The 27,500-nt window shown below is 33.5% G+C and overlaps 1 protein-coding gene across 1 annotated transcript in view; it reads left to right on the forward strand.

The window, feature by feature from the left end:
- Positions 1-2,949: 2,949 nt before the first annotated feature.
- Positions 2,950-27,500, forward strand: part of LOC144970408 (procollagen-lysine,2-oxoglutarate 5-dioxygenase 1-like) — a 37,496-nt gene continuing 12,945 nt past the window's right edge. Inside the window, exons 1-14 of the mRNA XM_078910003.1 lie at positions 2,950-3,067; positions 3,671-3,823; positions 11,545-11,648; positions 12,815-12,948; positions 13,761-13,875; positions 16,831-16,882; positions 17,258-17,370; positions 18,053-18,116; positions 19,626-19,723; positions 21,622-21,723; positions 22,263-22,394; positions 25,122-25,243; positions 25,615-25,716; positions 26,705-26,830. Coding sequence (XP_078766129.1) covers positions 3,739-3,823; positions 11,545-11,648; positions 12,815-12,948; positions 13,761-13,875; positions 16,831-16,882; positions 17,258-17,370; positions 18,053-18,116; positions 19,626-19,723; positions 21,622-21,723; positions 22,263-22,394; positions 25,122-25,243; positions 25,615-25,716; positions 26,705-26,830 — 1,349 coding nt within the window. The 5' untranslated portion in view covers positions 2,950-3,067; positions 3,671-3,738. The remainder of the gene's footprint in view (positions 3,068-3,670; positions 3,824-11,544; positions 11,649-12,814; positions 12,949-13,760; positions 13,876-16,830; positions 16,883-17,257; positions 17,371-18,052; positions 18,117-19,625; positions 19,724-21,621; positions 21,724-22,262; positions 22,395-25,121; positions 25,244-25,614; positions 25,717-26,704; positions 26,831-27,500) is intronic.

The raw sequence follows: 27,500 nt of genomic DNA on the forward strand, positions 1-27,500 counted from the left end.
ATTTTCACCTTATCAATGTTGATGGAAAGATGTATGGCGGGCCATGATCACCGATGTCTGGCACAGACTTGAAGAAGAAGAAGAAGAAGAAGAAGAAGAAGAAGAAGAAGAAGAAGAAGAAGAAGAAGAAGAAGAAGAAGAAGAAGAAGACAGCTATATTAAACAAGGGAAATAACTTCGTAAATACATATTTTTTCTTTATATTCATTGTATTTGGAGAAATTGGGCTAAAACCGTGCACATTGGTTTTGAAAGCATAAAAATTGGCATACGGGTAGCTAAGGCCCATGTAAATGACACCTGCTATAGAACCACTCTCGCAATTTATTATAACAGTGCGTTTTTAGCACTTTTATCTTTTATTTTTCCCTATATAGCATTATTTATCCAAGGAAAATAACAACGAGAATACAATGTGCGTTCAATAATTTAAATATATTGTTGACCATTTACAGTAGCTAACAAATGGCTTCGGGTGGGAACAGTGCAGACACTGGACGTTTCGGGGAAAACCCTTCGTCAGCAAAAGTAACATTGAAAACATAAAACAAAGTAGTAGGAATTGTAGCGTGTGTATTCCTGGGTGGTTGAAGCATGAGACGATAGCGTGGCGTTATCTAGTTGACATACTAACATGCAAACACATTCCCTTTTTAGTCATATGAAATAATATTCCACCTCTCTCTCTCTCTCACACACACACACACACACACACACACACACTCACTCTACTTTCTTTCATGCTTTTAAAGACCCAACAACATTCAATTATGAGTTATGCGAATTTCATAATATGGAATATACAACTAATGCTACAGTTTTAAAACGCCACATACACCAGCAAGACAAGTAAGACCTATTTCATACAAAGCAAGCCATCAGTACAGATTAAATTTTGGTAGAACAGTCGCGGGTGCTTTTAGCCGAGCACTCAATTATTCCTGACCGAGCAGGCCTTACACAAGGACACAACAGTACAGATAGAGCATGCTCCCATTGTCACCATGTGGTCAAAAACGTAACGTCAATAGCTTGACACAATACTGCAGCGTAACGATTGATGATTATCATGATGATAATGATGAAGATGATGATGATGATGATGATGATGATGATGATGATGGTGACGATATTCATAGCGTTCTTATACAATTTTATAGTATGCCGACTCCATACTGTCGTCAAAATGTAGTAGTCCTTCAGAGCCATTCAGTCCATCGAGCCAGAGTTTATCGCGGTTTCTATAGCGTGAAAGGGACAATAACAATCGCTCGATACCCTATTCATAGGACGCTAGTCTATCGCAAAGTACTTTCCGCCAGATATAACATGCCCAGCTACCGAATTACTGCTGGGTGGACTGGGAGGTAAAGAAAAAAATTCGACTGCACCCGGGATCGATCACGGTCCCTTTGTTGTGAATCGATTGCTCTACCAACTGAGCTAACTTGATCCCCAACTACCATCAAGTCTGACCAAAATAGTCTATAAAACACGTAAAATGATTATTGCAGATTTTTGGAAAGAAAAAATAATTAGGTGGAGGAGGAAAGGAGCACTGTCTGTATCAACACCGGTTGCCGACATTTAATCGAGCTGTATTCTGCGAGTCTGTTTGTCTGTCCGTCTTTATTAGTGTAGTTGATTATACTTGCTAAATCAGATAAACAAAAATCTAATATTATAGAATTTTGCACGATAGAAATCCCTCAAAACTAGCAAGATTGAATGAGATTAACGATTAAACAATTTGGATAGTTCCGTAAATCGAAAATTTAGTGAAAGGAAAACATCCGGTTTGACGCTAAAAATAGTCACCAATGGGAATCCAAGGATGACGTAAATCAACCTTGGGTGCCTTTGTTTGAATAGGACACAATAGGAATGAACGAAATTTTTTGTCGTCCATTTCAAAATTTTCCAATCTTAAAAAGCTTGTATCTCAACTAATAATGATCTCTCAGAGTGGTTCTATAGCATAAATTACAGGATTTTTCATATTCTACAACATGCAATTTTCATGCTTTCAACCCTAATTTGCGCAATTCAATGGTTTTTTTTTGACCTAATTCCCCCTACTGACTATTGAGCATCGACATTGCGCTTATTTACAACAAATTGAACTCTGAATTCGATGCTTTCAACCAAATGAACATTTAAACCAACATTCAGATCTCAGTCCATTTGAACATCCGTGACTATATTAGAGTTCAGTTTATGCCGCGATCAACAATCAATAATAAACCATCTACCGTCTAGATGTAATCAATATACATTATTCTACCCCTACCATTGGAAAACCCTATTATTTCCTAGTAAATACGTAATAGTTCAATAATGCTTTGAACGCGTTGACTTTTATTACATTGTTAAACATTTCAAAATTACAGAGTTGAACATAGTTGCGATACCCAATCAATGTTATTATTGAAGACTGTTTTTATATTTTTATGAAGTGAAATTATCTTTAAGTTCAAAATCAATTTGCTGAGTTAGTTGTCAATTACGAATCCCACGCATTTGCTATTATTATTATTATTATTATTATTATTATTATTATTATTATTATTATTATTATTATTATTATTATTATTATTATTATTATTATTATTGTGTATAGCATGATATTGCAAGTAAGTAACCACAATGGCAAATATTCTGTTTCATCCCTTACTCACTAGAAGGTATTTAATAATCATTATTTAAAAATCATTATATATACCTAAATAATATTAATCCAGAATGATAATATAAAAATTCACAAAACCGTCTCTAGCTACTCAAGATATTCATTATTCATGGTGTCGCAATATAAATAGATTGTCTGACCTCCTGCCCAAGGGCTTTTATTAGCTTGTTGACCGTGGCTGATTTTATGCAGTCTTCAACTTTAATGTAAATGCAATATTTTGTATACCAGGAGATAGTTTATATGGCTATAACGTTAGATGGGATAAGTTGCGGTAACGATAGAATTTCCTGAATTACTATATCTGCGACAACACATCTCACTGGTTTTGAAGTAATCTAAGCAAGGATAAAGCTCTGTTTCTATTTCTAAACAATAGTATGTCTTGCCACAACGTATCAAGATATATAAATGCAAAATAAAAATGAGGCCACACATCGGAAAATCGGAAAATAGTGTTCAAGTTATAAATCTGAATCATAATGGATAATTGTCAATTGAATTTGATCAAATCAATTTTTTGCTTCTTATTTTGCTTCACATAAAAAGCTTACCTCATCACCACACTTATTAATCTTATATTGTTTTTGTACGGATAAGTACGACGTGTAATTATTTGCAGGTCTGATAGCCCAAATTGTTATAGGCTCATTGTTTTAATCGAAATACTCTCAATCCAACGCAACATATTGTTCATTACAACAATGTTAAATCAAGATAATGACTGTCTTCGGCCATCAGACCTGCAAATATATGCACGACGGTTTAGACAGATCTTGCTCATTTGCAATGATTCGATAATTTGTTTTATATGACTTCTTTATTTGGTCATATCCTCATCAGATAATAATAGTTTTATGTTCTCTTTTTAGTATTAATACTATCATTTTTACTTTTTTCTTTTCATTGTAAACTCTGCTAAGATATACGCATCTGATTTAATAATTAAATATTCCAATTTTGCCTCCGTTTTAATTTCAGATTGTCATTCTGACCTCAAGTATTCATAAAATCAAGGAATTCAAAGAGACGTTGATCCAGGATTTACCATGAAGATTGTTATTCTATTCACTCTATGGTTTATTGTGTCTTGTGTGCACAGTGATAATGACACTGATTCTAACTCAAAACAAGGTGGGTTCTGGTGTGCTAAATGATTCAAAATCGAAAGTAAAGCACCATTAAATAGTTATTTGAGTGTTTTGATGATATTTGTTTATTTTCAGTGCATTGTGACCTGCCGATATCACAAATACCAGGATTATGTCAATGCATTACTGTTCGTGTGAAAAGAGATTACAACTTTTGGGTCTTCCTAGTCTAAATTATAGAATTCGTGGTGACCTGATTCAAAGTTGATGTAGATTAATACACAGGATTAATTAAATGAAATTAAATTGAGCTTTTATTTAGCGCAATATCCACTAAACGTGCTCACAGCGCTTTGCTGATAATAAATAATTCATCACTTTCTCTACTGTAGCGTTTGCAAGAGGATATTATAAATTTAAACTTTACTTATCTAGATGTAATACTTATATTATACAAAATGTTTAATGTTTCGTACGATCCATTTGTAGAATAATATTAGATTCGAAACAAGGAATACATGTTCTCTGTACAGTTTTAAAACGTTGGTAGACCAGAGTTGTATGATCTAATATTTTAAATAATAATCAGCCATGTTTGCTTTCTCATTGATTTAATGATTCATTGATGGTAATCGTGATAAATTATTTTGTATTTTGTGCGGCTATGTGGTCCAGTGGTATGACCGGAATGTCCTGGGTTCGAGCATCGCTCTGCGCATAGTTAAGTCATTGGAAAAGCCTCTTTACTCACATTCTTTCATCGTACTCAGGTGTAAATGAGTACATGGTCGTTAACAGCGATGTCTCTGCACGAAAAAATTGTAATATCGCCTAACAGGCGTCATGTCTCGTCCTAAATGTTAAGTGTTGCTGTTGGCGCTTTGAGCACTTTTAGTGGATATTGCCCTATATAAAAGCTCAATTTTTTTAATTTTTATATTACATATAAAAGGCATTAAACGGACAAAATCCTAAATTAAGCCCTTAGCCATGTTATGGTATGTTATTTTAAAAAGTCGTTAAATAGCTATTACAACGTAAGATATGGATAATTTGAAAAACAATTCAAGAATATTAACTAACGTTGCCTCCGCTATTACCAAGGGTAGAGCACTTACCTCTAAAAACAGAGGAACCAGTTTCGGTCTCGTGAGCAGTCGAGATTTTTTTCTGACTTCTTTGTCCATTCAGTAGTGATTATTTAGCTAGGTTTGCTAGATCTGGCAGAAAGTACTTTGTCATAGTGAATGACAAGCGTGGTAAGCTTCTTGTTTTTACTTTCCATCATCCATTCATCACTGTAGAAAGGTGGGATCAATTATGGCTACATTGGCCTTATGACTCAAATGAGTTAAAAATAAAGTCAGCTTTGAAGATAGTCTTTCTAAGTGATACTAAGCTGTGCTAGAAGTTATGGACTGTAAACAGTAATAAACAAAAATGAATATAACAGCTTTTAAAAAAAAGAACAAATTACCAAACACGGAACGTTTCGGGCTCAAAACCCTTCTTCAAAAACAACTAAAATCAATAAAGACATAAATACATTACTAAATTCCAGATTCACGACATCAATCTTGTTTATTACTGAGATATTATTCTTTCGGAATGTGACATGTGCATGACCCCTTTAAAGTACTCTAGTCGGCCATGGGCGTGTGTCAAAAAAAAAAGGCTGTGATGTGGTGTATCCTTTTTTACTTTTTTTTTCTTTTTTTTTTCGGCTCTGATATCGTATTAGTAATAAGATTCAATGGTCTGATGTCACGTCCGCCCAGCAAGGAGCAACTTGGTTCTAAACAAAGACAATCGGTACTTTATATTCTTCATGCTGGCTAGAACTTTTTCACGTGTCATGTGATCAGAATGTATAAAAGTCAAAACATGATCAGATTTATAATGTTTTTTCTCCTCTGGATGCACTTTTATGCATGTCGAAGAAGTATTTCATAAAGGGTGTCATTAAGAGGGAAGTGACTTCACGACTGTTGCCTAAAATAAACATTTTGAACTTTTGAACTATCAAAGTCAAATACTATTCAGAGGTGTCGGAAATTGCAAGAAGTCTTAACATAGCATTTGATTTATGTCTTGGAATAATGCACTTTACACCATATATAACTATTCCATCACACGGTTCAGGCTTTGAAGGATGTTTCTATCCTTGTACGAGTCATAGCATAGCAGGTCATTTTTGTTCCTTTGTTTGGACCGTGAACGTCAAAGTGTGATACAATCAGTTTGTTATTAGACTGTGATTTGTTCAGAATGCATTAATTATGCCATTGGTCTACCTTTTCTAAGATAACCCTTAATTCTAATGCATTTAGTATGAATAGAAATTGAACAAATAAGTTCAGTTTTCCCAAGCATAGTAAGTAATAATAGGAAATTGAATGGAAGGTTCGATTTAATAAATGAAAACAGATAATTTGGACGTTGCGGGTTTCCCCTAAATCAACAACAGACGATGAATGAAACACAAAAGAAAAAAGAGATATTCTCACATTCTCACATCGTATTTTGTTGATAAAGGGGAAACCCGAAAACGTACACATTAGATCTATCTGTTTTTCTTTATTAAATTGAAGCTTCCATTCAATATCTATTGTTTTTGTTTTTTTCTACGAGCTTCGAGCAGCAACATTTTCATTACCCAATCATGGTAAGAAAATGAGATTGTCATCTTTAAATTGTTGTTTTACTCGCCGTCGCTTACTTACCATCTACTGGTATTCATTTCTTTTGTAGAATAGTCAATGTCTGAAAGGTGGCTGCAAGAGGTCCTAAATTTAATATTTGTAAATCAACTATCTAAGCTTTTGTATCATTGATGAAAATAAATGGAGCCTTTGATATGTGGCCCAACACCTCAAAACAACATTACTTGGGGTGAAGGGTTCTTTTGCCCTTCAGATCCATTAGGCGGATGGAGCCGGAGTTTATCACGGCTTATATAGCGTAAAATGGACAGTAGCAATTGCTTGTTACCCTTTTGATAGGACACTAGTCTATCGAAAAGTACTGTCGGCCATATATAACCGCCTAGCTACCCGATCACTGCTAAGTAGACGGGGATATCAGAAAAAAATCTAGGTCCCTGTGCATGTGAAATGAGTACTCTACCAACTGAGCTATCACAAATATGAAATTCAAGTCAATTTTCTGTGGTCTACTATAGATAGTATGCGCTTGACTAAGAAGCTCTAAACATTGCCATCGGACGTATAACGGACCAACGCACAGAACTATGTGTAACCTTGAACGCTTATAGTCTGGTTAATACAGTTTAGTGAGAATTATTCATTAACAAAAAACAATAACAAAGACCCGAGTGACGTCAACGTCATTCTATCTACATATAGTTTCTTAACTGCCGGACTCGGGGAAAAACACGTGTTTAAAAATTTGGCCAGAAACTCGTCCTTCAAATAGCGATTGATTTAAACATCCCGTCTCTTGGCAAAAACTTTCAAACCTGCGACCTTGCGAGGTCTTCCTTAGTCCCAGATTGGAGAGGGTTTTTTTTTGCCAAGATGAGGGTAATTTATATCGATTTATCTTTGAAGGACAAGTTTTATGGCCACATTTTTAAATACGAGTTATTGTTGTTTTTCTACGAGTACGGCAGTTAACTGGTTATGGATACAGAACCTAAATCCTCGCATTTCTTGTCGTTTTAACCTCAAAATTACTATTTAGATTCTGGTTGACCCCTACATAATACCATTTTGAGGAGGTTAGTTAATAATATGATGTTGATGTGTTTGGGATGTCAATAGATAAAACGAAATTGATGTCACTGAGTTCTTTGTTATTGTTTTAGACAGCCCTGAGTAGTTCTCACTAAATTCAATCAATCAGACTATAGATAGTATGCAGATGACGTCACTCAGGCCTTTGTTATTGTTTTTGCCATCCGCGTTTGTGAGTTGTTCTCACTAAACTGTATTAACCAGACTATAAAAGTTCATGGTTCCACAGAGTTTTTGTGTTGGTCCGTTATACTTCCGGATGACAATGTTGTGATCTCCTTGGCCAAGCGCATTCTATCTATAGATAGTATGCGCTTGGCAAAGAAGCTCATAACATTGTCATCCGGAAGTGTAACGGACCAACACACAAAACTGTGTGTATCCATGAACGTTTATAGCCAAGTTGATACCGTTCAGTGAGCATTACTCATAAACGCGGATGGCAAAAAACAATAACAAAGACCTGAGTGACGTCATCTTTGAACTATCTATAAACGTTTAAAGTTTACACATAGTTTTCTGTGTTTGGGCCATGGCACGCTATATCTGGCTGGTGGATGTTATGAGTATTTTAATTAAACGCATAGCATCAATTGGATGTGTTGCACATAAGTTTAATACATATTTTGTTTGTCAGAAGCAATCAGTTTGAATGAAAGATTGGTCTTGAAAGATTTCCAACCCACTTGATAACAGATTATGAGCCTTTTCGTGGATCAGGACACAGCGATCTTTTACTAGATAAGCTATCCTTTACCAGTTTTTTCAAGACAAAGTGCACTTGAAAAATTATAATCATTGCCCCGCCCCCTTTGCTCACGCAATCTGTGATATGATTGACAGAATCTATATCAATTTACAGTCGCTGGCACGAAATGAAGATGCATCATGTTAAACGTTATTTACTTGTTGTGGACTTAAAAACGAAACAAGCCGTCCATTAGAGCCATAATGTTCATTGTCCTGGAGTTTTTCTCCTGGTTTTTATAAGGTTTAATGAAAAATAGCAATTGCTTATAACCCTTTTGATAGAACACAATATGTAAAGTACTTTCTGCCTGATCGCACAGGCCTGGTTACCCAATTACTGCTATGAGGACAAGGGAGTCGTAAACAGTCTTGACGGCACTAACGAATGATTTTGGTCCCTTTGCTTGCTAAAGAAGCAAATGCCCTACCAACTCAGCTTTCAAAACCCCAAGACAATAAGCTAAAAGAATGACAAGTTAAATTGTATTATATTGCCTACTTATAAAATGCTAAAATGTGTCAGTGCACGACAGAATCAGTCGGAAGGTGAATATTTCGGATTTACATTTTTTTTCCCTTCATTTTTTGAAAGCATTCTAATCCCCAGAGTATTTTAATCTTTATTTCAAGTAAATTGGGTGATTTTTCATGAAGTTATCTTCAGATGTACGGGAAAGGTATCAAGGAACTTTTGTCAAATTTCATACTTTTTCAACTTGACCGGCTGTAAAAAAATATTTAGAAGTGAAATTAAACTTTGATATTTCCCAAAGATGTCCAAAAAGGAGTAATCTAATCATTTATGACAAGAATTCATTTCACATAATTGACCTTCTAGCTAAACTTGGCAATACTCATTTCAAACCTTTTCACCATCCGACTGATTATGTCATTCATTGTAACATAAACTCAACCTCTAACTCTAGGGTATTAATAGAAGGAGGTGGGTGTAATAGAGGGGGGAGGGTGCACTTTGGTCAAACTTCAATAGAAAGACTAGGGGGGGGGGGGGGCGAGGGGTTGGAATAGAGGGGAAAATGTGTAATTTGACCAAAGAAGGGGAAGTCCTTGATTTGACCATTACATAGTAATGGAATTGGGGTGAGCATTTTGGGCACTTTCTAATTTAGGAGAGACAAGAGTGACGTATAAAATGGTTTTCTTTCAATCAAATATTATACTGCTCGTAAAATAAATAGCAGAGAAAGCACAGAGAGTATCTTTTTTCACTAGCACATTTTGTGAGCTTAAATTTAATAGAAGATGGGGGCGGGGGGGGGGGAGGGGTGCGAATAAACATTGGGGGTAAGTGCGTGAAAATTCTGAAAAAAAATGATAAAGGGGGGGGGGGGGCGTCTGTTTGATACAGGAGAGTAGTTGATGTCGTTTTGCATTGTGAAAGTAAAACTATTCCTTGTACTTGTGTATAGATAGTATGCGCTTGACTAAGAAGCTCATAACATTGCCATCCGGAAGTATAACGGACCAACACCCAAAACTATGTTTAACCATGAACTTTTATAGTCTGGTTAATACAGTTTAGTGAGAATCACTCACAAACGCGGATGGCAAAATACAATAACAAAGGCTTGGGTGACGTCATCTTCATTCTATCTATAGAATACTACTCTTCCATTTAAAAGTTCCAATAGGTATTTAACCTGACCTGCCAACTATTGTGAAAAATTTGTAGAATTACGACATTTTGGCTCGGATTTCAGAAGTTCATGAGCATCTCAAAGTCGTTAAAACTTATTGAAAATGAAAGTTGATGCTAGACCAAATAATTTTAAGGATTTTTTTCAATCTTTGTGAGGATAAATTGTTGATTTTTTAAATCAACTATTGCGATTACACTTTTTATCTTCTAAAAATTACGAATTTTTAAATCTTCAAGTAGGCAGGTCTGGTTTAAACTATGTAAAAAATAAAAATAATAAAAATTGAGCTTTTATAAAGCGCAATGTCCACTGAACGTGCACAAAGCGCTTTACAAGGGGCCCCTGGCCAACAGCACCATTTAACATGTAGGGAGAGAATGTGAGTAAAGAGCCTTCTCCAAGGACTCAACTATGCGCCGAGCGAGTCTGGAACCCATGACCTTCCGATCCGAAAACGAGTGTCGTACCACTAGACCAAATAGCCGCACATATGTAGACTATCCGAATTTCAATATTTTCCCTCAGTTCAGTACTGGATCTCGAAATTCTTGTGTTAACCTATATCATATCTTATCTCATGAAAATGAAAGAGATTTAAATTGTCTGTAAAACTCTGTATTCAATCTCAGTCAATCACTATTTATGCTGTGCTTTTAGCTAAAATAGTCACAAAACATCCACCAGCCGTATATAAAGAAACAACAAACAAATCTATGTGTAACCTTGAACATTTATAGTCTAATTGATATATTCGTGAGAACTAATCATAAAAATGGCTAGTTTAAACAATTACAAAGAGCAGAGTGACGCCAATGTCGTTCCTTCTATTTGGGAAAAGACTTTTTTGTGTGTAAAACTTTTAAAATGCTTTTAAAAAGATGCAAAGCAGATACCCCAACACTAAATCTAAAATCCATGCTGTTATAGATAGAATGAAGTTGACGTCACTCGGGTCATTTGTTATGTTTTTAGGCATCCCCGTTTACTTAACTGTATTATCCTGACTATAAAAGTTCATGGTTACACATAGTTTTATGTGTTGGTCAGTTATGGCAATGCTGTGAGCTTTTTAGCCAAGCGCATACTATCTATAGATACTATGTGTAACCTTAAACGTTTATAGTCTGGTTAATACAGTTTAGTGAGAATTATTCATAAACGCGGATGGCAAAAAAAACAAACAATAACAAATACCTGAGTCCGTCAACTTCATTCTATCTATCTATCACAACATTGCCATCCGGAAGTATAACGGACCAACACAAAACTATGTGTAATCATGAACTCATAAATGCGGATGACCAAAAACAATAACAAAGACCAGAGTGACGTCATCTTCGTTCTATCAAAAGATAGTATGCGCTTGGCTTAGAAACTCACAACATTGCCATCCGGAATTATACCGGACCAACACACAAAACTTTGTGCAACCTTAAACGTTTATAGTCTGGTTAATACAGTTTAGTGAGAATTACTTATAAACACGGATGGAAAAAAAACAATAACAAATACCCGACGATTGACGTTTACTTCATTCTGTCTATAGATACATTTTAATTTTTCATGAGAGTAAATCCTGAAGATGTCCTTACTTCCAGATGAAGGAGATCTTGACTTGCTTGTGGTTACTGTTGCCACAGAAGAGACGGATGGTTTCAGATTGTTTTTACGATCAATAAAGAAATACGGATACAATATTCAGGTAAGTCACTTTTAGAATTTTATTTTTGAAATGTAAGCTTTTATATAGCGTAGTATCCACTGAACATGCTCAAAGCGCTTTACAAAGGGTCCCAACAGCCAACAGCAACGGTTTACATGTAGGACGGGACATGACGCTTGTTAGGCGATAATACATTTTTTTTCGGACAGAGGCAACGCTGTTACACATGAGTACGGTGAGAGAATGTAAGTAAAGAGCCTTCTCCAAAGAGTCAACTATGCGGCAAGCGAGGCTCGAACCCAGGACCTTTCGATCCGAAAACGAGTGTCATACCACTAGACCACATTGCCGCTCAATTTTTCAAATTGACATAATATGTTTTCCCACGTCAAAGTGATAGCAAGCTGCTAGAAGCTGTGGACTGTAAAAAGTAATGAACAAAAATTAATACAAAAGCTTCATTAAAAAAAAAACAAAAACAAGATACCAAACACGGAACGTTTCAGGCTCAAAACCCTTCTTCATTAATAATAAAACAATTAAACCATTTATGCATCAATCAAAATTCTGGCTCTGTCTGAATTTTAATTATTGTATTAATCTTTTTATTATTAATATTTTAGTTGTTTGCCGAAGAATGGTTTTGAACCCGAAACATTCCGTGTTTGGTATTGTTTTCTTTCTTGAAGCTTTTATATTCATTTTTGTTCAAGACATGTTTCGAGGATTTTAAAATTCTTAAGTTTATTTTTTTAAACATTGAACTTGAAATTAATTTTAACCTGGGAGAAATTAATTAACCGAGCATTTAAAAAATAATCTTTTCTATCAATCTTATAAATGTTAAGCGCACCAATTTTGAATTGACCAGCACACAATGTAGTATTTCTTCCCTCATTAAAATGCCTTTTTCTATCTCGCTACTTCATATCCAATATCTATTCAAAAGACCACTAGGATTCACATATGGGGAAAATATTCAGAACAAATTTATTATCAGTGATACGTCTAGAGGACGAGAACAATAGACGCATAGATAACCACGCCCCATAAGGCGTCCGAGAGGCGTGACTATGTTCCCTTCCACTAGGTGTGTATTTTACCACCAGCGAAGGAGTGACAATTTTTTCAAGAGTTAGTGGTATCAAAATGAATACCCATTGGTATAAATACTTTGTTTAAATTTTTGAATTTTTACTTTTCAGGTACTTGGAAAGGGTGAAGAATGGAGAGGTGGCACAAAGGACTCAATAGGAGGAGGTTATAAAGTTAATCTTTTAAAACAAGGACTCAAAAAATTTAAGAACATGGATAATCTACTCATAATGTTTACGGATAGGTAGGTCATTCATGGATCATTCGTAAATTTGTAATAGGGCTAAAAGGTCGTGACATCATACCTACTTTTCCGGTTCCAAAAGCCTTTCGTAATCAGCCCTTGGGAGGACTAAAAATGAATACGTTACAATTTAAATCATAAAGTGGCATAACTATATGAGCAACAGTTTGTATAGAAGATTATTAGGATTACGGGATGTAAAAGAGCGAGTATGAATATATTTCTTGACGACCAATATATATTTAGACTAGAAAATAACACACCATCACGCTGAAAGCAGAAGATTAATTTCACAAGGTATGTATCCAGTCCTCCGGAAAATGGTTTTACACTTCCTTTAAAATTGGAACCAGTTTTTTGACATCACACTTTTGTTCACTATTTATGTGTTATTGCTGGACAATAGTCAAAGTGATACTAAGCTGCTTGAAGCTTTGGACTATAAAAAGTAATGAACAAAAATGAATATGATAGCTTCAAAAACGAACAAAATACCAAACATGGAACTTTCGGGCTCAAAACCCTTCTTCAGATAAAAATAAAAACAATAAAATCATTAATAGATCACTTTTAGATTTAAGTTATTTTTTGGGGTACAAATTGAATAGTTAAAAAATTGACACAACACCCATTTTCGTGGCCATGTTTAAAAATTAGAAGACCATCGCTTTTCAAGGAATTTATAAAATTTTCGTACAATTCAATATATCTATTTTAAGAAATTATAAGCCAATAATATAAAATTCCAATTCTGAATTTTGCTAAATTTAAGAACTTTTACAGGAAATGCACCTTTTATTTTTCTTGAACAGTTATGATGTGGTGTTGACCAGCGGACGTGATGTACTTATAGAGAAGTTCCAAAAGTTTAATGCAAGAGTTGTGTTTGGTGCTGAATTAACAATTTGGCCTGATGCAACGTTGAGGGTACTACAAGTTTACTATTTTTTAAAATAACTAGATGTCTAGTTATGTTGTCTTTAAAATTTGCATCGTATTTCGGTGTTAATGGTAATATTTTTCAGTTTAGTTTTTTTTAAGCGAACAAATATAGTAGCCTATCTAAAAATGACTATGAAAATTTTGAAGCAATTTCCCTCGTGGTTCAGCATGCACCATCTTGAAGGACATTACATAAGTTTTTAAAATATAGAATAAACAGGTAAATGGCTAGTTTGAATACTTTCTTCTCTTCTCTTCTCTTAATCTCTCCTGAAACATTTTCCCATCCATTGTCTCTGTGATTGTTATTGATGGTATGCTCAATGAATTTGGGTCATGACTTGGTAGAATCCGTGTCATTTAGGAAAAACTATTTTCATATGGACCGCAAGGTTGAAATCTGATCTCTGGTGCATATCAAAGACTCAGTAACTATGACTTGAAAATTTCAATATTTCTTTAAACGTAATCGTGTACGATTGAAAACAAGACCTTTCGCCATAAGAATGCAGTGGTGTGATATTAAGATTTAAAAACATATGCAAAAAGATTTTAAGTTATTGAATTCAAATTTCACCATTTGAGTATTTGTTTCGGGAAACAAATAAAGTGTCTCATTATCGAGTTTATAACAATACATCAAACAATAACCCGGTAACTATCGCAATCTCAGGAAAACCCCGTATTAAAACATTTGACCAAAAAAATCGTGCTTCAAATATCACTATATTTAGATGACCCTCATCTTGGCAAAACTATCAAACCTTGGACTTCTCAAAGTCCCAGCTTTGAGAGTTTTTGCCAAAATGAGGGACATTTGAATGATCGATATTTGAATAATGAGTTTTCTGGCCAAATTTTTCAATGCATGTTTTTCCAGAGTACGATAGTTAACTGGTTTAACAAAAGTAAGGAATCCGAAATATTATCCTAATTACAATAGTCATTACATGCGTAATAAAATATCTCTATTTTATCGAAGGTGCATTTTCTTCTTGCCAATATGTCAATGTAGATAAATTTAATTGGAGAAAACCTACTGCCCTACTACCATCTTACCTAACCTATCTTATTAACCATCACTGTTACACCTATTAGAAATGCCTGAGGGTAAATATTATGTTAATTCAACAGGTGAACGTATGACTATAGACTCGTATCTTATCAATGTAATTATGTCTCCTTAAATAATGTCATTGACATAAATGGTAATGATAACTCAGAGCCTAATTGGTATTTCAGTCACTCGGTTTTTAGGACACGCTCTGTCTGTTTTAGAGATATGAAGAAAATAAGAAAAATAGTCAAAATAAAACATGTAAGATTTGGTATACTGAAATGCATGTAACCTGCGGCTATGTGATCTAGTGGTATAACACTCGCTTTCGGATCGGAAGATTCTGAGTTCGAGCCTTGCTCGGCGCATAGTTGAGTCCTTGGTAAAGGCTCTTTACTCACATTTTCTCACCGTACTGAGGTATAAAATGAGTACCTGGCTGTTAACAATACTGTCTCTGTCCGGAAAAAAATTGTAATATAGCCTGACAGGCGTCATGTCTCGTTCTACATGTTACGTGAAGCTGTTGGCCAGGGACCCCTTTGAGCACATTTAGTGGATATTGCGCTATATAAAAGCTCAATTTCAATTTATTTTTTAAAACTTTGTCCCTTATTAAGATATTTTGATATTTTGAATTACAGGGTTGTTGTGTACATCTTTACTAACTTCAAGGATTCCAATTTTTTCACCATGTGGCACATTTTGTCTGGTCATCACACATATGCTTGGCAATATTATGCGGCTATGTGGTCTAATGGTATGATACGCCTTAGGGCCAGAAGGTCCAGGGTTCGAGTCCCGCTCTCAGTGACGCATAGTTGAGACCTTTGAAAAGGTTCTTTACTCATATTCTTTCATCTTGAACAGGTGTAAAATTAATCCCTGTCCTTTAACAGCGTTGTTTCTGTACGAAAATGCAATATGATCGCCTAACTCTTAAATGCTGCTATTGGCTTAAAAGCGCTTTGAGCACAGTAAGTGAATACTGCGCCATATAAATGCTCTAGTATTTGTTATTCACTCAGGACCTGTAGATAATAGAGGGATAGGCTACGATTAACAAATTATTATTATTATTATTATTATTATTATTATTATTATTATTATTATTATTATTATTATTATTATTATTATTATTATTTATTATTATTATTATATTTTTATTATTATTATTATTATATTATTATTATTACTAATATTATTATTATTATTATATATTATTATACTACTACTACTACTACTACTACTACTACTACTACTACTACTATACTTTAATCTATACTATATATATTATTATCATTATTATTATTATTATCATTATTATTATTATTATTATTGTATTATTATTATATTATTATTATTATTTTTATTATTATTATTATTAATATAATAATATTAATAATAATAATAATAATAATAATAATAATAATAATAATAATAATAATATAATGATAATAATGATAATAATAATATTGTTTTATCTAAATGTTATGATATTATGAGTATTGAGAATGAATTTTTTTCCTCCACAATGTCAATCACAAGATGTTTCAAACTCTCTCCACCGTTCATTCTCCCTCTCCATACCTTTTCCAATTCTGTTTCATTTTTATTTTTGTGTTTGAGTCATTGTTCGTGATAATGAAGTAATACTTGGATAATTCAAAATACTTTATCTATTTATCAACAACTGGCATATTCGTTAAATCATTTTCTTGTTTGAAAGATCGAGTTACAAAACAATTTTGTAGATTTCTCCTCCATGTCTTTAGCATTTATAGAGATATATTATCGATCTATGATTTGAAGTGTCCTTAAAGACGTGTGAACAAGATTAGTTTGATGAATGTCGTAATCATTTTCGATTTTTATTCATTCAGGATAAATACCCAGAAGTCAAAGAGAACGAAAAGAGATTTTTGAACTCCGGAGGTAAATCTTGTTTATTTGCCTTTATATTTCATTCAGGAATATGTATTTAAGACTACCAGATTTGATGTCTCCTGAGGCACTTAAGATGGTAGGTTTTCTATCAGCGCATTAAACGATTTTATTACTAAAAAGATTAATGCTGTATTTTAAGGAACTTAAAAAAGATTGAGTGTCATGTGAAAAGACGGTGTGTATTCTGAATGCAAAAACTTTGACATCAGCTTTTCATTTTTGAAATCACTCAAATAGAGATTAATAAAGGGAATTAAAGATAATGTATCATTTTGAGAATTGTAAATGAGTTTCAAATAATGAAAGATTATTTTTATATGTCATTCAATTTCTCCTTTTTGTGCTCTATGATTATTAATCCAGGATTCATTGGCTACGCTAAAGAAATTTATGACATTGTCAACTACGGACAAATTGATGACTCTGAAACTGATCAGCTCTACTACACTCGTATTTTTCTAGACAGCAGTTTAAGGGTGAGAAATATAGGGTTTTTTACAAAGTGAAAGTGTCGGATTAAAATATTTCATCACAAACTAATAATAACGGTTTAATTTACAACAATAAAATATTATTATGAGCAAAATGTTTTCCATTTTAATAGGCTCTAAATAGATTAAAATCACAAAAATAAATGAAGGGAATAGCAAATTTTGGTGTGTCTCGTTGCTAAGTTCCAGAATCAAAAATAAAAGGTATATGAAGAGAGATCTCATACCCTCTCACTTTTGGGTAAGTAGTAACTTATGACTTATTTTACATCAAATTCCATTTTGAGAATGATGACTCTGTTTATCATTTTTATCTGTTTTGGTTCAATAAATACTACTGAATTAATTTTCCTTATTTTTAACTCTCTCCTTACCACTCATTTTCAGAATTTTCTCCAAAACTTTACCCACCCCACACAAAAATAGATAATTCTTATTCAAACAGAAAAGCAACAAGTACATTCTGTACATAATAGTGTTTAGTAAACTGAGTTCGACAACACAACGACAGGTTTTCATAGCTGTAACAACACACAATTATTTATATTTGTGATGTGCAAAAGAAATTAGAATAAGATATTATGTCGGTTGCATCGTAACGAATGTTGTGGTTGATAAGGAGAGGGTTAAGAAATCTATTTTATCTTTCAAATCTCATCCTATACAGAATAAGTGGAACATTAAACTGGACACTCGATGTGAGATATTTCAAAATCTCAACCATCAAATTGGTGAGTTATCATATTTTAAATGCCTGTGTTATGTCTTATCCCAAATTAAAGCAGTGAAACAAGAGCTAAAGAAAATGGAACCAAACAGTTCAACTAAAAAGTGTGCAACTTAGGTTGAAACACGAGAGAAATATAATCAATTAAACTCAGAGATAATCAGGACAAATTTGTAGCCCTTTTCGATAAAAAGGGAGACTCTATGTTGAATTAATTTTCAGTCTCTATTGCAATAAATAACAATATGAAATTCAATGTAAGCTTCAATTTAATTACAAAAACAGATAGAATGGACGTTTCGGGTTTCTCCTTTATCAACAAACAGCCATCAATATTTTGTTTATTCATTTTAATAACGCCACTACCACATCATCTCATTCATCTGTAGTGTTTCATTCATCCTGTTTGTTGATAAAGGGGAAACCCGAAACGTCCATTCTATCTGTTTTTGTAATTAAATTGAAGCTTACATTCAATTTCACATTGTTATTAATTTTTTCTTCGAGCTTCGAGCAGCAACATTTTCAGTCTCTATTGCATAATGAATCTATGGAAGATCAGACAAACGTAGGCCGGAAACCTGCTCATTAAAATAATTAAGGAGCAGGCACCAGTATCAGTATAAGATAAAGATCTGAACAAGTGAGCATGAAAGGTGCCAGACAAAGCAATAAAGAAAAATAGAAGGTAAAAAACATCCAAAAAAATCAGTCGATCTCGACTGGGGATCGAACCTCACCGGTAATCAGAAGGTCTGAGGTTCGATCCCCAGTCGAGATCGACTGATTTTTTTTCTTCTATTTTTCTTTATTGCTTTGTCTGGCACCTTTCAAGCACACGACTTGTTCAGGTCTTTAACCTGCTCATTGTCACGTGTAGAGCATTTTTTTTAAATTCAGAGATCAATTTGACATGGATAAAGAAAATGCCAATGTCCTTACATGTATCACAGGAGGATTATAATGAAGCAATGCTCCGTTTAATGGATTGTCAGCAGAGTCAAATTACAGACTATTCAGAACATAACAGGTGTTTGGTTCTTTGCATATTTTGTTCTTTACAAGTTATGTGAAGAGCATGTACGTGCGGCTATGTGGTCTAGTGGTATGACACTCGCTTTCGGACCGGAAGGTCCTGGGTTCGAGCCTCGCTCGGCGCATAGTTGAGTCCTTGGAAAAGGCACTTTACTCACCTTCTCTCACCGTACTCAGGTGTAAAATGAGTACCTGGCCGTTAACAGCGTTGTCTCTGTCCGAAAAAATGTAATATCCCCTAATAGGCGTCGTGTCTCGTTCTTGGTGTCACGTGTTGTTGTTGGTCAGGGAATCCTTGTAAACCGCTTAGAGCACGTTTACTGGATATTGCGCTATATAAAAGCTCAAGCTCATGTAAATTTAACAACTAACTCAGTGTAGAAATATTTACAGATATGAGGCATTCAGTCGTAATGTGTGCCTCATGTTAAAATAATCTGCTTTAAAAATATATTTATCAATATCTACTTTGAAACAGATGAAGTAAATCTTAAATATCAAGGAACCACAAGTTACCTGTACAATTTGAAAACTGGAACGAGTCCTATTGTAATCCACGGCAATGGACCGATAAAGGTATCCGCCTAAGTGAAACTGACAGGCAATTGAACTCTTAATTTATTTGTGTGTGTATGTGTGTGTATGTGTGTGTGTGTGTGTATGGGGGGGGGGGGAGCGAAATGGCCGATTAGTTAAGGCATTGCAATGTGACCCGGGAGGTCCCGGCTTCGAGCCCCGCTTCAGCCACTTTCGTTTTTTTCCTTGAGCAAGATTATTAACCCCCAATTTGCTCACTTGGACAACATGGGGGATTCCTGTTGACATCAGACATCTTGTTTGATGGATTAACTATGTTCCTTCATGGAATTGCCTAGTAGACAATATCTTATGATGTCTTGGTGGAAGGGCATAATATTAATTACATATCTATATATTATATGTGTGTGTGTGTGTGTGTGTGAATGTGTGTGTGTTTATTGTTTATGTGTGTTTATGTGTGTGTGATTCTCTTTTCACCTTTTCATCCTATCAGTATTTGGATAAATGTTTCACTAGATGTGCTGTTGTGAATAGTATATTGTGTCTCCATTGTTATCTGAATCACATTTCATTTGTAGCCGAATTTATCTAATTAAGTCTTGTGTTTCATTATTCATCATTCATCATTATTCCCAGTGCTGAATAAAATAAAGTAAAGACAGATTAGCAATTTTAATTTTGTTATAGTAGATTTTACCAACAAGGAATTCAGACTGCATCATGATATGCTAATTAGTTATTTAGAAAGTTAAGTTAATTATTCAAGTCATTTTAAGTTTCTGATTGATAGAATCGGCAATGTGCTATGGTTGTTTATTTGTGACCACCGACCTCAATATTCTCTTATCTCAGAGTGAACCAGATAATAGAAATGGACATTTTACATCAAAATGATCAAAATTCTGGGATTTTAGTCATTTGCAGCTCATTATGGTGGTTCACATCTTATGGTCATCGCCTTATGATCTGCCTCACAAGTGACAACATTATCGAGTTATCAGTCACAGTGGGTTATTAAGAGTGACGACAGACAAGGGAGGGAAGGGGTTGATGTAGAAACATTTAAGTGGCAAGTAGTTAAAAGTAAAGTTTTGCCCTTATATAACCGAATAAGATTTCTCAGAGACATCCAACTGCGTAATGGTCAATATGATTTTGTTTTTAATTTTTGAGTTTTCCTTTTCAATTTTAATCCTGGGTCAGGGGACAAGTTGGTTGGAGTTCCGTCACTCTCCCCAACCCCCCCCCCCCCCAACACACACACACACACGCACAGAGAGAGAGCCAGAGACACTATTCCTCCCTGACTGATTGAGAGCCTATCATGATATAGATAGAAAAGTGCATTTATGACATATCTTCCTCTTGGAAGTATCATTTTTTTCTTGCATAACATACTGGAATCAGAGGCAAAATACAAAAATGAATGGCATCCATGCGATGACATCATATGCTAGACATTCCGTCCGAGTGGGCAACAGTATGAAGCTGTCTATATTTATATGTTTGTTAAATATACTGGTAAGAAATATCACTTTATTGGGAACATTGAGATCCTTGATATGAATCAAAATTGTGATTTGCATCATCCCAAGTACAACACATATTAGTGATATGCTGCTTTGTAATGCATCTGGGGGAGGGGGGTGGATTATTAGACAAAGAGGAATGTTTTAAGTTATAAGAATACTTTTATATGGGTGTAGCAAGCGATTACTCAAAATGAGCTGTTACAAGACAGGTTATAAAGTCCTGACCTCTGAAATAAGCAACTGAATTTCAAATAAAGACAATCAAACAGAATATGCATTCCTAAATGATGACCTCTTGCAGGTTGTTGACTATCATCAATACAATTATGCAAGACAATGACACTTTTGTTTACAAGATAAAGTAACAACAGTTATGGAACCAATTATTTTTTTCCTCTCTAGCCTGAATTTTACCGACAAGCCAATTATCTGGCAGATGGTTGGACCATCTCAAATGGCTGTCAGTCTTGTGATGAAGATTTGATTGATCTCTCAAAGGTAGAGGTATGTTGAATGGAACACAAAACAAGAGATATGTCAGTATAAAATTGATACAGTTTAAAGGTATGTTGAATCGGATATAAGACAAGAGATTTGTCACTATAAAATTGATACAGTTTAAAGGTATGTTGAATCGGATACAGGACAAGAGTTATGTCAGTATAAAATTGATACAGTTTCACGTTATAATGCTTGGAAATATTCACTGAAACTTAAAAGATAAAATGAGCAATTCATATTAGTATGCGTGCTTTAAATATTTATAATTATGTTCATTTATTTTGATGTTTTATAATATTGAATTTTTATGTAAAACTCTGTTCGTTTGTTGAAGTATGAATAATTTCATAAGAGCTTGATTATGTTTAATGCTCACAAGATTAGACTTTAATCTAATGAGATTGTTATTTATACAAGAAACAACTTGACAGGAGGATTTCAGCAAGCTCCCTTCCACCTTTAAGAGTAATAAAGGAGCATCTTTGTTTTCTGTTGGAATGCAAAATTAAATAACATATTTCTCTGCTGTATTTTTATTTTAGGGAGAGCACTACCCAACAGTTTTGATCGCTATGTTTGTTGAAGTAAACACACCATTCATCAAAGAGTTTTTCGAGAGAGTTGCTTATCTTGATTATCCTAAAGGGAAAATTGATATTTACATCGTTAACTCTGTAAGTGAACTCACATTAAAGACATTAAATACATTATGTGAACTCATTTGTGTTCAACATACTTGATCTATTCATTATAATTAATGCACTGTTCTAGCTAGACTAATTGTGAACTTTTATTAATTCACATGCATTGAAAGTCTTGGTGTTTTATTTAGAAAGATGTGCTCGCAATTTATTATGGTTGTAATTCTTTGCTATCTATCGTCAAGATTTCTAAGTTTGTTAATTTCTTTTTCAATATTTGCATGAGACCTATAGGGAATGTTAGTGATTAACTGTTTCAGCATACAAGTTATGAGACATTGGGTCCTGTTTTGTTTTTGTTTGTTTGTTTTTGTTGTTTTTTTTTTTTTTTTTGTTTGTCTTTTTTTGTTTTGTTGTTGCTCATTTTTATTATTATTATTGTTGTTGTTGCGGTTATGTTTTTTTCAAAAGGGATGAGGGGGAGGGAAATGATTGACGGACAGGAGGAGAAATCAGTTCCCTAATAATAATAATAATAATAATAATAATAATAATAATAATAATAATAATAATAATAATAATAATAATAATAATAATAATAATATTAATAATAATAATAATAATAATAATAATAATAATAATAATAATAATAATAATAATAATAATAATAATAATAATATAAAGTTCCTTGCACAAAATCGCAAAAAGTTACTCACAATTCACTAACATATGCACATAGCGACATACACCCACCCGCGCACAAGCAAATCGACGAGTACATCACTTCCCATACGGACACAACCCACACGCGCGCGCGCACACACAAACATACACACACACACACACATACATTTATATATATATATATATATATATATATATTTATATATATATATATACATATATTATATATACACACACACATATATTATATATAAATATATTATATATATATATATATATATATATATATATATATATATATTATATATATATATATATATACTAGTAAAAAGCCCGCAATTTCGCGGGGAAAGAACTATTTTCATTCGATACTGTACTCACCATCATTTAATGAGGGCAGATTGGTAAACAACGTTGTCTGTGTAATTTGGTATATCTTCGGTTGATTTTTCTGTGTGGCCCAATAATATATTTAATAATATATTCCCTCAACTAACCCCAAGAAAAAATTAACCTAGTACCTTTAATTAACCCTAATAGGAAAAACAAACACCCTAGCACTTTAATAAGACATGACTAACCCTAATAGGAAAAAAAATCATCTGATCTCGAGCTAATCCTAATAGAAAAAATCATGACAAATTGAATAAATAAACGCCTGACAAAAGTTCAAAGGTGAAAATACAAATTTAAAGAATACCGGGGATGTAGGAGCTTTCGGAATGTCTCCCCTTTACTTAACTTATGGAAAAACAAACACCTTAGCACCTTTAATAAGACTTATGACTAACCTCTCGATCTAACCCTAATAGAAAAAAAACAACTCTCGTACTGCTTTGCACTACCTTTCAATATTTAACAAATCAAAATGGCGGCCGAAAATCCAAACAATGGTCAAATTAGGAAATTTTAAACTTTCACAAATCTATCAAGGTTTGTTCTAGAGTTTTTAAAATACTTCTATATAATGACAAATTGAATAAATAAATGCCTGACAAAATATCGGTGAAAATACAAATTTAAAGAATACTGGGGATGTAGGAGCTTTCGGAATGTCTCCCCTTTACTTAACTTATGGAAAAAACAAACATCCAAGAACCTTTACTAAGACTTATGACAAACCTTAATAGAAAAAGAAATATCCTCCGATCTCGAGCTAACCCAAAAAGTAAAAAAAAAAAGAATCAAAATGGCGACTGAAATACCTTCATGTGATCAAGTGAATAATATCACTATGAACGCCACGATTTGCTGAAAAATGCCAACACCCCCACACACATGTATAGATAGAATGCGGTTGGCCAAGGAGTTCACAACATTGCCATCCGGAAGTATAACGGACCAACACACAAACTCTGTGTAACCATGAACTTTTATAGTCTGGTTAATACAGATTAGTGAGAACAACTCACAAACGCGGATGGCAAAAACAATAACAAAGGCCTGAGTGACGTCATCTGCATACTATCTATACGCCAAACACAACACACACACACACACACAAACACACACACACACACGCACGCACACACAAACATACACGCAATTATACGTAACAACACTGTTCACCGCTAAATCAACAACACAACGGAAGTAATAATAATACTTGATGTCATAAATAGATGACGCAAATTGACATCTTTTTACAGTGTCAAAATTAGTTGATTTTGGGAGTCAAGTGTCGTCGTTGGTACATATTTTATGATATCTGTTTGACTCAACGAACTTTCAAACTGACTTTAAATTATAAAAGGAAATCAAGTTGTCTGTTTATCTATCTGTAAAAAATACATTTCTAATTTTCAAATCTTTCAGTAGAGTTGTGCGCCGTGTCAATTTTTTTATTGACTCAAATAAGCACAATGTTCTCGACAATGCTATATTTTTTAAAGAAAGGATATATATATATATATATATATATATATATATATATATATATATATATATATATATATGTATGGTGTGTGTGTGTGTGTGTGTGTGTGTGTGTGTGTGCGTGGTAGGTCATAGCTAATAGCATTATCTGTGTTTCTGGTTTGACAATTTCTGACGAATAACAATGATTATTTCTGTCAGATAACAGCACATGAAAAAGATGTAGAAGTCTTCCTCGATGCCACTGAAGGTGCTTACAAAAGCGTACAACATATCAGTCCATCTGAAGATGTATCCAGTATTGTGGGTCGCAATTGGGCTCTGTAAGCCTTTCTTTTTATAATAATAATAATGATAATAATAATAATAATAATAATAATAATAATAATAATAATAATAATAATAATAATAATAATAATAATAATAATAATAATAATAATAATAATAATAATAATAATAATAATAATAATAATAATAATAATAATAATAATAATAATAATAATAATAATAATAATTAATTAAAATATAAATTTGAAGTATAAATGTAACTAATTATTATGATTTCTTCTCTCTCTCTCTCTCTCTCTCTCTCTCTCTCTCTTGCTTTCACCTTCTCTTTTTCTTTCTCCCTCTTCTTTAGCCTAATCTAAGTTTTTTAATGCCAAATTTTGTTTTAATTTTCTTTGTTTTCAAGTGATGAATGTGTCAGCAAAGAGTGTCAGTATTATTTTGAGATTAACTCCTTTGTCCAAATAACCAAGGCAAGTCTCCTAGTCGATCTCATCCAGCAAAACAGGTCAGTAAATGTGTGTAGTTTAGTCTTATTTTTACTTAGCCTCGAGTAAGATTTGTAGGTGCTTAAAGATGGTCATCAAGCAACGTCAAATCAAGGTACTCGAATTTAGAAAACAACTGAAATCTTACAGAATTGTAAATCATGAGACGTATACCTATTTCAAATTGAAATGTCAATGACAGTGTCCAAAAATTATATATATATATATATATATATATATATATATATATATATATATATATATATATATATATATATGATTTTTAAATTATCTTTTAAATCCAAAATAAACATTTTTGAATTGGATGCTACAAATTAATTTTTCATGATAACAGATAATAAATGTATCTAGTCGCTTTCAAAAAGGTTCTTGAATTGTTTTTTTTTTCTTCTTTTCTTTGTTTGGATTATCCAGTAACTTTCTGAGGCTCAACTCTTGCTGTGTCTTTTGTCCTCTTAATTCATAGCTTTTTTTACATTATTTTCTGTCCTTGTCCTGGAATAATACTGTTGTCTTTGCCATGAAAGAGGGGGAGGGGGGGGGGCGGGGGAGGGAGGGATGTCTCATTATCTCTGAAGTGATTTTTAAATAATGAATTGTTCTGTTTGTATGTAACTTTTAGCTTTCAATTTGTGTTTTGTGAATATTTTAATTTATCCTTATGAACACTAGAATGGGACTTATTGAGTGATCTTGAACTTTCACGTGGATGTATTGCTCTCAGAAGTAGATTTTAACTAGTCATACTACTGTCTAACTTATTCATGAACGTTTGTAAGAAAAACAAAGATCTGGATCTCTGTCAGCTTTTGACAATCTCAAAAAAAAAAAGATGAGCCAATGAATTTCTTAAGTTCTAAAATTAAAAAGAACCTCTTTAACTCTTTAAAATAAACAATGTATAAATTTGTAGAATCAATATTTTGATGCTTTATATGAATGAAGATGCATTTATATAAATTTGTTTTTGTTAATGTGATTCTCCAGAACCATCCTTGCACCAATGATGAAACGTAATGGAAAGTTATGGTCCAATTTCTGGGGTGCTTTAAGTAAAGATTTATATTATGCTCGCTCTGAGGACTATCTGGACATTGTGAAAAATGACAAAGTGTAAGAAAACGTACTTTTCTTTTAGCATTAAAAAAAATCTGTAAATGTTAATATTGGTATCAATGAGTAGATATGTTTATATAATGTGGTGCAAATGAGTACTTGGTTATAGTCAGCGTTAGATATTTTAAGTGCATGTGTGCCTTACAGATGACTTGTACTCTCTCTCTCTCTCTCTCTCTCTCTCTCTCTCTCTCTCTCTCTCTCTCTCTCTCTCTCTCGTTATATATATATATATATATATATATATATGTGTGTGTGTGTGTGTGTGTGTGTGTGTGTGTGTGTCTGTCAGGCCTTACCTTAGAAAATAAAACATTTAAAAATTGAGCTTTATATAGCGCAATATACACTAAATGTGCTCAAAGCGTTTTACAAAGGGTCCCTGGTCAACAGCAACATTTAACATTAGGACGGGACATGCCGCCGCCTGTTAGGCGATATTACAATTTTTCGGACTAAGACAACGCTGTTAACGGCCAGGTACTCATTTTACACCTGAGTACGGTGAGAGAATGTGAGTAAAGAGCCTTTTCCAAGGACTCAACTAGGCGCGGAGCGCGAGGCTTAGACAAGGCTTTCCCGTCTTTAATGACCCATAGTGTTGTCACACATCCCCATCCATATCTATTTTCCTTGGCATCTATTGGGTTGTGCAATAATGTTTTTA

Source organism: Berghia stephanieae, chromosome 4, assembly GCF_034508935.2.
Source record: "Berghia stephanieae isolate SIO BIC M18660-M18661 chromosome 4, UCSD_Bste_1.3, whole genome shotgun sequence".
Classification (NCBI taxonomy): domain Eukaryota; kingdom Metazoa; phylum Mollusca; class Gastropoda; order Nudibranchia; family Aeolidiidae; genus Berghia; species Berghia stephanieae.